Source organism: Stenella coeruleoalba (assembly GCF_951394435.1).
Source record: "Stenella coeruleoalba genome assembly, chromosome: 6".
Taxonomy (NCBI): Eukaryota; Metazoa; Chordata; class Mammalia; order Artiodactyla; family Delphinidae; genus Stenella; species Stenella coeruleoalba.
The window spans coordinates 127418452-127434843 of NC_137151.1; the positions used below are offsets into that span (position 1 = coordinate 127418452).

At 52.2% G+C, this 16392-nt stretch overlaps 1 protein-coding gene across 1 annotated transcript in view; it reads left to right on the forward strand.

Moving 5' to 3' along the window:
• SNED1 (sushi, nidogen and EGF like domains 1) overlaps positions 1-16392 on the forward strand; it is an 89307-nt gene that overhangs the window by 41798 nt on the left and 31117 nt on the right. The window contains exons 7-15 of the mRNA XM_079923923.1: positions 1238-1351; positions 8635-8760; positions 8927-9031; positions 9275-9388; positions 9879-9995; positions 11269-11385; positions 11595-11711; positions 11897-12010; positions 12265-12438. Coding sequence (XP_079780049.1) covers positions 1238-1351; positions 8635-8760; positions 8927-9031; positions 9275-9388; positions 9879-9995; positions 11269-11385; positions 11595-11711; positions 11897-12010; positions 12265-12438 — 1098 coding nt within the window. The remainder of the gene's footprint in view (positions 1-1237; positions 1352-8634; positions 8761-8926; positions 9032-9274; positions 9389-9878; positions 9996-11268; positions 11386-11594; positions 11712-11896; positions 12011-12264; positions 12439-16392) is intronic.

Here is a 16392-nt window from a genome sequence, read left to right on the forward strand (position 1 = left end):
GTGTATACACGTGTCCGGGCCGGGTGGGACCCTGGGAGGGCTTGGGGCCAGAGCCAGGAGCCCTGAGCCTTGGCCTCCTCATGGCCACCACGGCAACACCCATGGGTACCAGCCCCCAGTCCCCCATGAGGCTCTCTGGTCTCAGGACCCACCTCGGCCCCCAGAGCCCATGACAGCAGGGATGCTGGGCAGAGCCCAGCAGGGACATGGGTACCGCTCGGCCCGAGGCGCCCCTCCCCCACCCGTGCCCAGCCCTGCCCTCTGGTGGAGTCGGGGTCCCAGAGACGGGGGTCACCGTGTGCCGTCAGCCACCAGAGCACCGCCACACGTCCCAGGGTTCAGGCCTCCTTCCTCCCACTGCCCCCCACCCTGACTCCAGGGTGGGGCGCCCGCTCTGGGGATCCCGTCTGGTTCCTGTATTGAGTCCTTTCTGGAATGAGCTGTCAGCAGGACAGGCGACATAGCTGGGGGAAGGCAGTGTCCCCCCACCTGCTGCCAGCAGCCACCAGGTGAGGCCAGCATCCTGGGTGAGGGGCAGGCCAGAGCGCCAACAAAGGCGGGTCCCGCCTGCTCACTTCCAGCTGACTGGGGGCCGAGGCCTTTGCAGGGCTGTCCTTGCAGCAAGAAGTGTCACCTCGCCCACCCTGGACCCTCAGCCCCGGACCACTCAGGCCCCTCCTGCGCCCCCTCAGGGCTCCGTCACAGGCCGTGCCCCCAGCCCAGCTGGGAGGAATCTCTCAGCCCCAGAGCCCTGTCCTGTGATGACAGCTCTGTCACAGTCATCTTAGCAGGGGCACTGCCCAGGAGGGTGGGAGCTGGGTCCCATTCACCCCCATGTCCCCCGCCAGGCACAGGCACACCCTCCCTCCCCCCCAGGTCTGCTGAAATAAACCCCATTCAGACAAGCCTTCAGTGCCCTGGTCCCCCAGGGCCCGATGCCCTCCAGAGCCGGCCAGAGCCGCGCGTGCTGCAGCCCGCGATGTCGGCGGTGGGGCCGCCCGCTGGGGTCCCATGGCCTTCCCCCCTTGTGCTTGTAGCCTCCCTGCGACGCCAAAGAGTGCGGGAACGGCGGCCGGTGCCAGGCGGAGGGCGGCTCCGCGGCGTGCGTGTGCGCAGCCGGCTACACGGGCGCGGCCTGCGAGATGGGCGAGTGTGCCCTCGGGTGGGAGCAGGGGCGCGGGGGGCCAGGTGCTCAAGGGCTGGCACAGAGCCGAGCACCCACCTCTGCCGCCCCCAGATGTGGACGAGTGCGGCTCTGACCCCTGCCTGAACGGAGGGTCGTGTGTTGACCTGGTGGGGAACTTCACCTGCCTTTGTTCAGAGCCCTTCGAGGGACCTCGCTGCGAGACAGGTAACGGCCACGTGCCCGAAGCCCCCCACCGGTGACAGCAGTCAGCTGCCCCCTTTCCCTCTCGGGGGTGGGGGGGTCTGGTCTGAGCTCTGCTGTCCACGTGCTGGGTAAGGCTGAGCGAATGTCTTCCCCTCTCTGGGCCTGGGCTCCATCCGGAAAATGCAGGTGTGGAGGAGCGCCCTCCCGAGGCCCGTCTCCCGACTCAGGAGATAGATTCTTGGCTGTTTAACGTCCCTCCTTCCTACCCCAGACCCCTCGCCTTGCTAGGGAACAAGCCGTGGGCGTCGGAAAGAAAGCTGGTCTCTCCTACAAGTGATGGAGGCTGCTAGCTCCTGTTCCATTGCGTACTGTTCTAAGTGCCTGTTAGGACTCGGTAGGTCAGTTAGAAGACCCACGCAGTAAGTTCGGGGCGTTAGCACCTGACATCGCCTTACCTCCCGCAACAGCGGTGCTTGCATCTCCCCGGCGGGGGGGCGCTCGAGACAAATTCAACTCGATTTGCTTCGGGTCTCAAAACCTAAGAAGGAAATTAGGTTCTACCCGTGAGTAAGACGCGGATGGACGCTGTGCCCTCCGTCGGTCTTTGGTCGGATGGCCACACGCAGGGCGGGCTGTGTCCTGAGGCGATGGCGAGGCTTCACGGTGCAGAGGGCGAGAGGGTGGCAGCCTTCCCTGCTGCCTGAAATCATCGCGATGTGTCACACGATTGCCTAGATTGTGATTTAAGTATCAGCGTATTTAACTAAACTCACGTCAGAAAACAGAGACGTGCTTGCAAAAGACTTTGCAAAGAAACCATGTTTTGTACGAAGGATAATGCAAACGAAAGCAAACAATAGGAAACAACTGACTTGTCTACCCCGGTACAAGCTCATTAGCCACGCTGCACATACGGCGGGAAGCTGGCCAAACGCTGGAGATTATAAAGAGCAGCATCTAGCCTTCTGCTGTGGCCAACAAGGATTAACTGCCTGGGAACTTCCCTCTCGCTGTCAGCAATGAGAAAACCAGACAAAATATATGAAACAACTGTTTTCAGCCATTGGACAGCAGAAAGTAGAGGGCTGTCATCCCTGAGAGAAGGGAATGAAATGGGGTGAGCCCTACAGTTGCCCCAAGGCTGCCTTGGCGCCGTTTCCAGGCTGCCATGCCGGGGTGGGGCCGGGGAGGAGTCCAGACTCCAGCAGTTCCTCTGAGTCTCTGGGTCAAGGAGACAGAGATTCAAATTCAGTGGCTGGAATTTGGGGGAATAATACCAGCAAGGACAGAGCTACCGAGAGGGGAAGCGGGGAAGGGGAGAGAGCACGAGATTGGCTCTGGAGATCTGCAGGGGGACCCCTTGAGTGTGGGTCGGGTGAAATCTATTGGGCTGGGGAAGAACCACTGGGAGTGGTGAGTCAGACAATTCCTGGAACTCAGACCCGCCTCCCCACCAGCTGGAGTGGAGTGAGCTCTTCGTAGCCAGGGCCAATGCTGAGTAGAGTCCCCAGTGGTATCACCCTAGTAGTGGGGATAAGTAAATGCTAAGCTAACGGCTAATCTGACCTGCCCCAAGAAATCTTAAAGGAAAGTTCGAAAGGATCAAACTGAGCCCAAGTAATTGCACTCTCTGCCGGCATAAACTCCTCCACCCCTCAAAGGAATAATAACAGAGGCCAGAACCCCAAGATACCCGACCAGAAGTCACTACAGGCGCACAAAGGAGTGAGAGCACACGACCCAGCCAGGAGCCAAATAGACCAGTAGAAACAGGGGCCAGAGGCGACAGAACCAGCAAGTACAAATGTCCAGTTGTCCATCATGAACACGCACCATGTGTTCAAGACTGTTGAGGGAAAAAGACATAATGAGAAGTAGGAGATAGAAAAAAAGAAGCTTCTAGAGATGAAAACTGTAATATCTGAATTTTAAAAATACACTGGATGGTGTTAACAGCAGGTTAAGACATCACAGAAGGAAAGATCAATGACCTTGAAGAGAGAAAAGGAAGCAATTCAACATGCAGCCCAGAGACAATAAGATGAAAGGACAGCACCTCCTCAGGGGCCTGTGCACAGACACCATGCAGTCTGGCAGGTGTGTACTTGGAGTGCCGGAAATGAGGGAGGGGGCTGAAGGGGTGCAGAGAAAGTATGTGAAGAAACAACAGCCAAACACTTTCTAAGTCTGATGAAAATGAAAACCAAACCTCCAAGAAAAACACGAAGCCACATCATAGTCAAATTGCTGAAAACCAGTGACAGAGAAAACCTTAAAAGTAGCCAGAGAGAAAAGGCAGACTGCACAGAGAAACAAGAATGACAACAGCCTCATCAGAGACAACGCAGGTCGGAAGACACTGGGACGACACCCCTAAAGCATGGAAGAAATAAGCTGTCAACCTCGTGCTATACACCCAGCAAAACTCTTCCAGAAATTCAGGTGAAATTAAGATTTTTTCAGACAGCAAAAACAGAGAATTCACCACCAGCATATATGCATTACAAGAAATGTCTTTTCGACAGAAGAAAAATGGTCCCTGATGAAAATCTGGATCTACACAAAGGAATGAGGAGTTCTAGAAATGGTAAATATATGGGTAAAAAGAAAAGACTTTTCTTCTTACTTGTTAATCTTTTTAAAGATATTTTTAAAACAAAGAAATAGCAACATATTTGGGGTTTACAATATACAGAGAAATAAAATGTATGACACCAATAGCTTAAAGCAGCCTGTGCAAGCGTTTAAAGGGCCAGATAGTAATATTTTTTTTGGCGTTGTGAGCCATGTGGTCACAGCTATTCAGCTCTACCAACGTAAGGCAAAAGCAGTGAGCCACAGACTGTGCGTAAGTGAGTGGGCGTGGCCATGTTCCAGCGATACTTTATTGTTCTAAATGGGTGGCAGGCAAGATTTGGTCTTTGAGCCTTTGCTTATCAACTTCTGGCATAAGGGATGGAAAGGGAGAAATGGAAGTATAATATCGTAAGGTCCTGACATTATATACGAAGTGGTATAATACTGTTTGAAGGTCGACTGTGGTAAGTTAAAGGTATACATTGTAAACCCTAGAGCAGCAAGTAAAAAATAATAATAATGAGTTATAGCCAATAAACCGATCACGGAGATGAAATGGAATCCTAAAAATACTCAATACAGAAGGTATGAAAGGAAGAAAAATGAAGATAAAGAACGCTGGCTGTAACTACCACTGAATATTCAAAGGTACAATTACAAACTACCAGATTTTAGCAGTGGAAAGGAATTCAGGATTCAGAGGATTTAATCCTTAAATAAATATGTAATGTTAACTGAGCAAATGAGTTATATTACTAGCTACCTCTAGTTAATAAATAAAAATAAAAGTGTGCAGGAAACTTTGAAAAATCTACAGTCATTGAGAAGAAAAAGGAATATATTTTTCTAACTCAAAATGAAAACACAACTTTATATCTTTAAGAGTAAATGAAGCCTAGTAGTTAAAGTTTAAATAACTTTTTAGTGGCATTTATGAAATTTTACATATGCTTTCTCACCTTACGATTTCACATAAACAAATGTTTTGTTCACCCAGGAAAAAAAAAAAAAGACGAAAAAGGAACAAGGAAGAAGTGGGACAAATAAGAAACAATAGCAAGGTGATGGGTTTAATCCAGTCATATTGGCAATTACATTTAAATGTAAAAATGGTTAAAAACACAAAAGACAGAGATTGTCAAATCGAATTGAAAAGGAAGACCCAACCATATACTTTCTACAAGAAACCTGCTGCCAATAGGAAGACACAGATCATTTTAAAGTAACGGGATGGGTCTCACACTGAGTGCAGCGACCAGTCCTGGACTGAGTGCAGCGACCAGTCCTGGACTGAGTGCTGGGAGCGGCTCTGAGGACTCTGACGTAGCAGCGGGCGGGGTGGGGAGAAGCACAGGGGCGAGTCCTCATCATTTTCCTCTGGTGTTCCCCCGACCCCGCCGCCTGGTCTCAGAGCAACCCCGAAACCAGAAATCGGCATCAGCGCTGACGGAGAAGCAGGACCCACAGAGGCAGCAGTGGGCGGAGCCTTCTGCTCCAGCCGGGGGAATTCTGGGCTTCACAAGTGTGGGCAAACTCCTGCTGGTTTTCCCTTTCTCTGTCCTGCAGCCACGTGACCCCAGACAGGCGTGCGGTCACAGGAAGTAAGTAGCAGAGTGGGGCCACTCAGCCCAGATTTCATGCCAGAGGACGAGATGTGCTGCGGAGGGCGTGGAGGGGGTCTGGGGCGGCAGCCCCATCATGTTCTTTCTGAGCTCCTGGGCTCCCTCAAGTTGGGCGTGTGTAATCTGATAAGCAAAAGACAAACAACTCAGCGGAAACAATGGCAAAGAATGTAAGCAGGAAAGTCACACAGAGAGAAACAAACACCATAAACAAGTGAAAAGAAGCTCAGTCTCACTAATCAAGAAACTACAAATTAAATAAAAATCTAATTTCAGGTTTTGCCCATTAGATTGGTAAGAATTTTGATAGTTGATGGAATCGGGAATTGGAAAGGCTGTGGCAGAAGGAGTGCCCCCATTCTCCCCGGGGAGTATTGATTCTATTTTCCTTGAGATTTTTTTTGCAATCGTTCATATGTATTACATTTACAGTTAATTTTTAAACCATAAAATGATGGATAAAAAAATTTAAAATGATACCATTTACTGAAGGACTTAGGTATAAATGTAATAAAGCATTTTCAGGATTTAAATACTGAAAACTACAAAATGCTGATGAAAGAAATCAAAGAAGCTCTCAGTACATAGACACTCTGTTCATGGGTTAGAAGACTTAACATAGCAAATATGTCAGCTCTCCCCAGACCGACCTGTAGATCTAACATGATTCCAGTCAAAATCTCAGCAGGGTTTTTGGTAGCTGCACACAAGCTGATTCTATAATTTATATGGAAAGGCAAAGGAATTAAGATAGCCAAAACAATTTCGAAAAAGAAGAATACATTTTAAGGAATCACACTACCCGGTATTAAGACTTATTATAAACCTACAGTGATCAAGATTATGTGGTATTGGCAAAGGGACAGACACACCAATCAAAAGAACAGGAAAGAGGATCCAGAAACAGACCCACACAAACATGGGTATTATTTTTTGAAAAGGTATAAGAGAGATTCAGCAGAAAAAGGATGCATAAAAGCATGGGGACCAGCAAGGACGCAGGGACTGGGCAGCGCTGCTTCAACCTAAACACCTCTTATACAAAGATTAACTCAAAATGAATCATAGACCTGAACCAAAAACAGAAAACTATAACGTTTTTAGAAGAAAACTAAAGATTTTTAGATAGAAAAATCTTTGTGACTCACAGTTAAGCAAAGAGTGCTAAGACAAGACCGCAAAGGCATGCTCTATCAAAAAAAGAAATAGATAAATTGGACTTCATCAAAACTGAAAACTCTTCCTCTGTGAAAGACATGGTTAAGAGAATGAAAAGACAAGCTAAAGACTGGGAGAGGGACTTCCCAGGCTGTGCAGTGGTTAGGACTCAGCGCTCCCAATGCAGGGGGCCCGGGTTCGATCCCTGGTCAGGGAACTAGATCCCACATGCATGCCGCAGCTAAGAAGTCCACATGCCACAACTAAAGATCCTGCATGCCTCAACTAAGACCCGGGGCAGCCTAAATAAATAAATAAGTAAAAAAAAAAAAAGACTCGGACGCTTAACCAAAAAGGATACACAGAAGGCAAATAAACAGATGAACAAAACTGTTGTCATTAACTATTGGTGAAACGCAAATTAAAGCCACAATGAGATGCCACTGCAAGCCTATGATAATCGCTAAAATAAAAGACACTGACCTGGTGAGGGTACAGAACAACGGGAACTCTCACCTATTTTTGGTGGGAATGCCGAACAGTTTGGCCACTCTGAAATAGTTTGATAGTATTTTTTATAAAGTTAAACATACACTTACAATATGACCCAGCAATCGCACTCCTAGGTATTAACCCTAAACAAATGAAAACTTATGTCACACAGAACTCTGTACAGGAATGCCTGTAGCATGTCTATAGCCACCAGAAACCGGGAACCCAAACGTCCTTCCCAGGGTGAACGGACACATGAACTGCGGTACCTGTCGACGTGGGACACAACTCGGTCATAAAAAGGACTAATTACTGATGCTTATAACACCTGAGACAGTCCTGGAGGCATGACGCTGAGTGAAAGAAGCCAGTCTCAGAAGAGTACAGGTTGTTTGCTTCCACTTCTCTGGCATCCTTGAAAGGACAAAACTGCAGTGATGAACAGATCAGTAGCTCTAGGGGTTCAGGACGGAGGGGGTCTGTGACCCTGCAGAGAGAAAACAAAGAGGTCTTTGGGATGACGGAACGTCCCGTATCCTGTCCTGTATCCATATACACACAGCTATACATGTGATAAAATTCTTAGGCGTGTCCCTCAAACACAAGTCATTTTACTGTATATTAATTTCAAAGATAAATTCTGAAAAAACATGAGGAAATTGAACATTTAGAAACAAAAAGACTAAAAAGGCAAACACGAATCAGGAGAAGCTGGAGTGGCTGTATTCAGATCATTCAGATTAAACTTTTGAGTAGGAGAGCAGCCAGAAATGGGGACCTTTTATAATGACCACGGGCCAGTTCATCAGGAAGACACAATAAATATGCAACACCTAGTAACGCAAATAGAAATACCCAAAGCAACAGCTGGCAGAGCTACAAGGGGAGACAGATCCCCCGTCACAGGCGGGGCTTTCGGCGGAACTCCTATCTCGGTGGCCCAGAGCATACAAGCATGGGGACCAGCGAGGACGCGGGGACTGGGCAGCGCTGCCAGCCGACCTGGCCCGACTGACAGTCACGGACACCCACGTTCCTTCCAGGACTCACGGAGCCTTCACTATGACAGACCATCCTGTCGGCCATAAAATAAGGCTCAATAAATTGAAAAGGACTGTGTTCTCTGACCACAGCAAAATTAAACTAGAAATCGGCAGCAGAAAGATAACTTAAAGGTAAAAATCCCAAATCTTTAACTAACAGAGATGCTGGATGGGAAATGTCTGGAGGCTCTGGCCTCAGCTGGGCCCTTTGGTGCACACCGTGGGGCTCCCTCCTCTCTCTGGCTTCTCATTCTGCTCCAGAGAAGGGGCTCGGGGACTGAGGGGCCGCTAGAGGTCAGTTTCCGGGCACTCGGCACTAAGGACAGAGGTTAAGACACCTCCTCTCCGGCCCGAGGCCCCATCCTCGCCGTGCTCCCTGCGCGGCCTCGGGTGACCTCCGTCTTTCTTGCAGGAAGCCACCCGGTGCCCGACGCCTGCCTCTCGGCCCCCTGCCAGAACGGGGGCACCTGTGTGGATGCGGACCAGGGCTACGTGTGCGAGTGCCCCGAAGGCTTCATGGGCCTTGACTGCAGGGAGAGTGCGTGTGGGCCGGGCTGCCGGGGCCCCGTGGGGTGTGCACGCAAACCCCCATGAGAGAGGCTGTGGGGAGCGGGGAGAGGGGCTACGCGGCGGGGTTTACGGGACGGTGGTCAGGAGAGGGCACCCCGACATTGGAGGCTCCTCCCTCCCTCCCTCCGTGGCAGGAACCCCCAACAACTGTGAGTGCCGCAATGGTGGCAGGTGCCTGGGGGCTAACACCACCCTCTGCCAGTGCCCTCCGGGCTTCTTTGGGCTCCTCTGCGAATTTGGTAGGTGCCCAGGGCTGGGATGGGGGCGCCCTTCCTGCCTGGACCCTGAGAATCCCCACAACCACCGTGTAAGTGGTGGCTTGGGCCTGGGCCCGGACCCGCAGGGCGGGCCCCGGGGGCGGGGGTGGGGAGGCCACAAAGGTGCCCGAACCTGGTCACCCGGGCAGCTCGGTCCTTCTCAAGGACACACGGTCTCCAGGGAGACACGCGGGGACGTGAGACGGGCTCACCCCTTCCCTGCAGAGGTCACGGCCATGCCCTGCAACGTGAACACGCAGTGCCCCGACGGCGGCCACTGCATGGAGTACGGCGGGAGCTACCTGTGCGTCTGCCACACCGACCACAACGTCAGCCACTGTGAGTGGGGGGGGTGCGGGCACCAGCCTGCGAGGCCAGGGTCCGGCCCAGAAGCCGGGGTGGGGGGTGGGGGAGAAGGCAGTGGGCGCAGCAGGAGGGGGCCCTCGAGGGGACCTGGGGGTGGACGGCCTGGCCGTGCACACGTGCCACGCCGCACCTGCCTGAGCCCCGGGCTTAGGTGCTAGAACGTTAACGTGCACCTGACGAGCACCTGCAGAGAAACAGGTTCACCCCGCGTATCTGTTAGTGCGCGGATGACCAGTGACTTAGGTAGTGAGTGACTACACGTGATGGTGGTGCTGGTGGTGACGATACCAAGACCCTCGTGGACCACAGCTCAGTCCCAGCTCACGTAAGAGTGAGGATGAACTCTGGAAGAATCAGAAATACAAGTAATTCCAGGGCGGACCTTAGAGCCCAGCGTGAAGAATCAAGACCTTGACCTTGGTTCCAGCCAGGACCTCAGGGTGATCGCCCTCTGTCCCCGCAGCGCTGCCGTCCCCCTGCGACTCGGACCCCTGCTTCAACGGAGGCTCCTGTGATGCCCACGATGACTCCTACACGTGCGAGTGCCCGCGGGGCTTCCACGGCCGGCACTGCGAGAAAGGTGGGGCGCGGCGGCACTCGAGGGGGCGGGGGGCTGGCGGGGCCGCCACCCCGGCTGCCCCTGCGCCTCTCGCTCATCACAGCGCTTTCCTCACGACGGGCTTCCTTTCCTGCTCAGTGTTCTTCCAAGTGGATTTTAGAATCACTGATTTTTTAAAAATTCATTAGGACTTTGTTAAATTGAGTGCAGTTGGAGAATGTCAACGTTTTACAACATTTAGCCAGTTAAGAACGTGAGCACTCTTCTGTAAACACACAGCAGGCGTCACTGTGCTCGACAGCACCCACCCAGGGCCGTCTCTTCCACGCAGTTTGAAGCAACGCTCAGAACTCTTTTCAGTGACCCAGGCGCCCCCTTGGTCAGAGCCCAGGGTGCCGGCCCCCGACCCCGTGTTGCCCGGCCCATTCTCCTGGGCTCGGCACCCAGCCCACATCCAGCCCTGCAGCCTTCCCACTGCCCTCACTCGTCCCGAGAGCTAAAGCCTGGACCTTTACCTGCACGCCTCTGCCGCTCCCACGGTGGCCCTGAGGGCAGCTCCCCGGCACTCTGACCACGGAGCCCCTGCGGCCACCCCACCCCTGTAGCCGGAGGAGGGCTTTCCGGAGAGTAGGCCTCGTCCTCTGCAAGGACCACTGAGGTCCGTCACCCTCGGCAAAGGCATCCCGGAGAGCGGACACGGAGGGACACGGGGTGGGGTGGCCGGAACTTGGGCTGGCAGCCTGGGAGGCCCCACAGGATGCGGGGCGAGAAGCGGCCCCCTGAGCCTGGGGGCAGGCCCCCTCCTGCCTCACGTCCCCCCCAGGCGTCGAGGAGGCCAAGCGCCTAAACTCCTGGCTGGGCTGTGAAGGTGCGGCTCCTCCAGCCCGGGCGGGCGGCCGGGGCCCCGCACGTCCAAGGAGGTGCCCACAGGAAAGGTACAGAAAACCGGAAAATCAGAGCCACAGCAGGGCTCCCAGCCCGGTCCTGGATGCCAGCTCCCCACCGGGCAGGAAGGCGGGGCCAGCTCTCCTGGCCCTCCAGCGGAGCCTGAGGCAGGGAAGAGAGGGCGGGCGGGCGGGCGGGCAGAGGGCCCCCGAGGCCGAGGGGCTGCACGTGGCTGGCTCGGCCCCCCTGCAGCTGGGCCTCGGGCTCCGCCGAGAGGCAGGCCTGGGCGCATGGGGCCCAGCGGTGCCTGAGGACGGAGAAGGCTCGCGCGGGGCGTCGTGGGCACTGCGGGGCCGGGAAGCTGGCCCTGCTTTACCCGCCTCTCTGTCTCTGTCTGTCCCTCCTCCAGCCCGGCCGCGCCTGTGCAGCTCGGGGCCCTGCAGGAACGGCGGCACGTGCAAGGAAGCGGGCGGCGAGTACCGCTGCGACTGCCCCTACCGCTTCACCGGAAGGCACTGCGAGATCGGTGCGGCCCCAGCCAGTGGGGATCAGCCTGTAGAGAGTGGGGAGGAGCCAGGCCCCGACCCAGGACCCCCGACCCTGCCACCGTGCGTCTGCTTGTCAGGAGCGTCCCCGCCAAGGCCCCAGCTCTGGGATGTCGAGGGATCAGGGAAGGGGCAGGGGTGGTGGACGCATGACCCCCGACCCCGCCCGATGGGTGCCTCCTGCTTCCAGGGAAGCCAGACTCATGCGCCTCTGGCCCCTGTCACAACGGCGGCACCTGCTTCCACTACATCGGCAAATACAAGTGTGACTGTCCCCCAGGCTTCTCGGGACGGCACTGCGAGATCGGTAAGGGGGGCGGAGGCCAGCAGGCCAGGGCGCAGACAAGAAGACGGGCCCGGTGGGCAGGGATGGCCCGACCACGGAGGCGTGGGAGGCGGAGCTGGGGCGAGAGACGGGACGCTCTCCTGCAGCCCCGAGGCCTTTGGGGAGGACTCGGTGGTGGGTGACAGGGACTCCCTGCACCCTTGCAGCCCCCTCTCCCTGCTTCCGGAGCCCGTGCATGAATGGGGGCACCTGCGAGGCCCTGGGGACAGACTTCTCCTGCCACTGTCAAGCAGGGTACACCGGACGCCGGTGCCAGGCAGGTGAGAGGGCTGGGGGTCCTCCTCTCCCTGAAGGGCAGAGCAGGGCCCAGCAGGGGGCCGAGGGGAGGGATGGGAAAGAAGGAAAGGAGACCTCTGAGAAGCCCATTCTGGAAGGCACGGCGCCTTCGCCCCGGGATGGGCTGTGTGGGGAGCGAGGGCCCCAGGCCGTGCAGCCCGGCGGAGCCAAGGGCAGAGCAGCACGGGGGGCCGGCAGGCGCCCCGCGGGGCAGGACAGGGCTGCTGTGTCCTTGCAGAGGTGGACTGCGGCCCGCCCGAGGAGGTGACACACGCCACCCTGCGCTTCAATGGCACCCGGCTGGGCTCGGTGGCCCTCTACTCGTGTGACCGAGGCTATAGCCCGAGCACCTCCAACCACATCCGCGTCTGCCAGCCGCAGGGCGTCTGGAGCGAGCCTCCCCAGTGCCACGGTGACCTGGGGGCCCTCTGGGGTGGGTGGGTGGGTGCACAGGGCCAAGCCCTCCCCCGCCCCGGGCCGAGTGGAAGAGCACAGGGGCTGCAGTTCTGACCCTGGCCTGCGCCTCCTCCCTTTGGTATCCTCTGTGCAAAGTGAGGCCAAAACCGTGTGGTGATGGTGGTGATGACCAGTGCCAGCTCCACTCTGTACCCTGTCTAAGGGCTTCCCTGTCCTCAGAGCATCCCAGAGCATGGGGTCCAGCACCCACACGCCCACCCTGCAGAGGAAGCCGCCGAGGCCAAGAGGTAGCCCAAAGGCAGAGCCCCGAAGAAGCAGATCAGGGTTCAGGCCTCACCTCCCGCTCCCAGCCCCACCCAGACCTGTGGAATCAGACCCTGCGTTTGAACAAGGTCCCCACGAGCCCCCATAGCACTTTGAGGGCTGTTGCTCTAGACAGTGTTGCCTCCAGGGCCCTACAGTGCGCCAGGGTGCACGGCCTGCAGGCGAGGCCCCCCGACCCACGCCCCTGGAGACAGGGGCGCCGCGGACAGCACCGCAGGCATGTGGCATTAATTCAAAGCATCCCAGACTCTGTTCATCAGAAAATCTGTGTGATGGTAACACATTTTTCATGACAGAAAGGTTTTTAAACAAAGTAGCTTAGGGAGAGTGACAGCACCCAGAGATGGGAGGGGCACATAACACATTTCTATCTCCCAAATGCCCTGCGAGGCCCAGTCGGACCTGGGCGGCCCTATCAGGCGAAGAGTTCCAGAAAACAGGTGGAGACCACCTGGCTTCAAGCATCTTCCTTCACTCCTGTCCTTCCAAGCCCCCCAGGGCTGGTGGTTACTGTCTAGGAGGCCACCCCTGGCCCAGTGCCACTTCTCCTCAACATGCCATCAGATGAGGAGTGGGTACCACCAGGGAACGCGCACCCATAAGCCAAGATATCAAGACACCCAACAAGTACGGCCACCTCCGAAACGACAGTAAAGTCCAGACAACATATACTATTGGGGGTAGAAGTATAGAAGATAAATAAGAATATAAGATAAGCATGACAAACATACAAAAGGAAACATGGCACTGGCCATAAAAAAATGGATCAATATATAATCTTTTAAAAGAAAGCAGAAATAACAAGATTGAAAAACTATAATAGTTGAAGTAACAGACACAACTTACAAATGGATACGGACGAAGACTTAAGTTAATGCGTGGACAGATCGGCGTGCGGGGCTGTGCGAGAGAGAAGCAGGGCAACACTCAAATCAAAAGACAACGCAGGCGCTGAGGAGGGTAGGAGTGCTGACGCTGAGGTGACAGGAATCCCAGAGTGAGGAGGAAACGTGGGAGCAGCTGTGGAGTAATCCCCAGAATTACTGGTGAATGACCAGAGGCTGAAAGGGCCTGCAGGACATCAAACAGGAGAAAAGGGAGACATTAGACACATTATAATAAAAGTTAAGAAAATCAGAGAAAAACAGAAAAAAAGAATCTTTAAAACATCCAGAGAGAAAAAAGGAACGAGAATCAGATCGGCACCGGGCTTCTCAGCAGCGGACATCAGCAGTGAGATAATAAAACGGTATTTGTAACATACTGAGGTGATCCATTCAGTTAGGATATAGACAGTTAGAAAATACCATCAGTCTCACTGTAACATAAAGGAAACACCGGAGAACCCATAAGATCATACCTTTTAACCTATCAGAGAGCTGAGGATGCAAAGAAGTTTTCTCACAAGGAAACACCAGGCCCAAACAATGCTATGGGTGAATTCCACCAAACTGCCGAGAAACAGATTGTTGCAGCGTGATACAGGCTCTTCCGGGGAGTAGAAAGGAGTATGCCCCAACCCACTGTGTGAGGCCAGGATAACCGTAAACCAACACTAGATATGGACAGTTGGAGAAAGTAAAATTAGGGGTCCATTAAACAGACGCAGGAATTTGACAGTCTATAAAGACTATATACACCATTATCAAGTTGGGTTATTGTGAAAATAGTTTGATATTAGAAAAATCTACAGTAAACCAACTGAAGGAGAAAAATCATGTAAGAATCTCAAAGAATGCATAATAATCATTTGATAGAATTCATACCTATTCATGAAACAAATTCTTACCAAATAAGGAATAAAAAAGTACTTCCTCATCCAGATAAAAATAACATGATACACACACCCTTCTAGTACCATGTGGTGTAAAATAATATAGAATCTTATTGGAAGGAAAACTTAGAAGAGAGAAATAGCAGAGCCCCCATAGCCCCCACGTGTTCATTACCCCACAGAGAGGTGTGCTTAGGCCAGGCACAGGCTGGACACACCACCTGAAGCACAACAGTTACACTCCACATATTTATAGAAGAAGGGGTACAGACTACATCAAGAGAGCTGTGGAACGATGTGTTCCTGACCCTTGTTATACAGGGGAGGATCTGGAATTCAAAAGATGTTCTTCTGTTGAACTGACGCAGACAGGCTGAGCTGCCAACAGGAGGAAGGAAGTCAGCTTCCGTGGCAGGTTTACTACACCTCTCCTCAAACCCAGAATACACAGTATCCTAAGTAGACAAACATTCCCCTGAAAATTCAGAACAAGACAAGGATGCCCGTTATCTCCAAGTCTAATCAGTATTACACTGGCAGTACTAGGCCATGCAATAAAGTAAGAAAAAGAAATTAAAGTCATGAAAATGCTGAAGGAGGAAGTAAAAATGTCAGTATTTGCAGCTGATATTGTTGTCTTTACAGGAAAACTTCTAAAAGTGATAGGAAATGGAACATGTTTAGTAGATATAGGTATTATAACAAAATTCATTGCATTTTTATTTATCAATAACAAACAATTATAAAATATAATTATAAAAAAGACATGCAGAGAAAACCAATGAAACCAAAAGCTGATTCCTTGTAAAGGTCAATAAAAATAATTAAATCTCTAGCTAGACTCATCAAGGAAAACAAAGAAAAGAAAAATTAGCAATATCAGAATGAAAGAGGAGACATCAGTAAAGATCGTACCAGCATTTAAAGGACAGGGAGATACTGTGAGCAACTTTAAGCCAATATATCTCACAACTTAGAGAAAATGATGAATACTACCTTGAAAGACACAAATAACCACAACTGACACAAGAATAAATAGAAAATGTGAATAGCCCCATAGCTATGAAATACATTTAAGTTGTAATTTAAAACTCTCCTGCAAAGAAAATGGCAAGACCAGACTGCCTCACCGAGTTCTGTCGAACATTTAAGAAAGGAATAATACTATATACGGAGCTCTTTCAGAAAATGTAGGAGGAAGGAACACTTCTCAACTCATTTTATGAGACCAGTATTGCCTTTACACCAAAACCAGAGACATTACACACATGAAATTACAGACTAATATTCCTCATGAGCAAAGCACAAAAGTCCTAATAAAATATGACGAAAATCAAACCCAGTACTTCATCCAAAGGATAATACAGCCTGACCAAGAGGGAACCACCTCAGAGCACAGGTTGGTTTAACATTTGAAAATCAATAAATGTAATTCACCACATTAGGAGATAAAGGAGGAAACCATATGATCATCTCAATAGATGCAGAAAAATCATTTGACAAAATTCAACTATTATTTTAAAAACTGTTAATAAACTGAGTGGAAAAAAAGTTCTTCAACCTGATAAAGGGCATCCATGAAAAAGTCAACAGCGAACAAAATACTTAACGGTGAAAACTTCCTGCTGTAGTCAGTAATACGGCAAAGGTGTCCCTTTCACCAGTTCCTTCCAACGTTGTCCTGGAGGTCCTAGACAGTGCCATAGACAAGAAAAGGGGGAAAAGCCATCTCTACTGGGCAGGAAGGAGTAAAGATGACACAATCGTCCACATAGAAAATTCTAAGAGATCCTACAAAAGAAGCTATAGAACTAATAAGTGAATTCAGCTAGATCACAGGATACAGGGTCA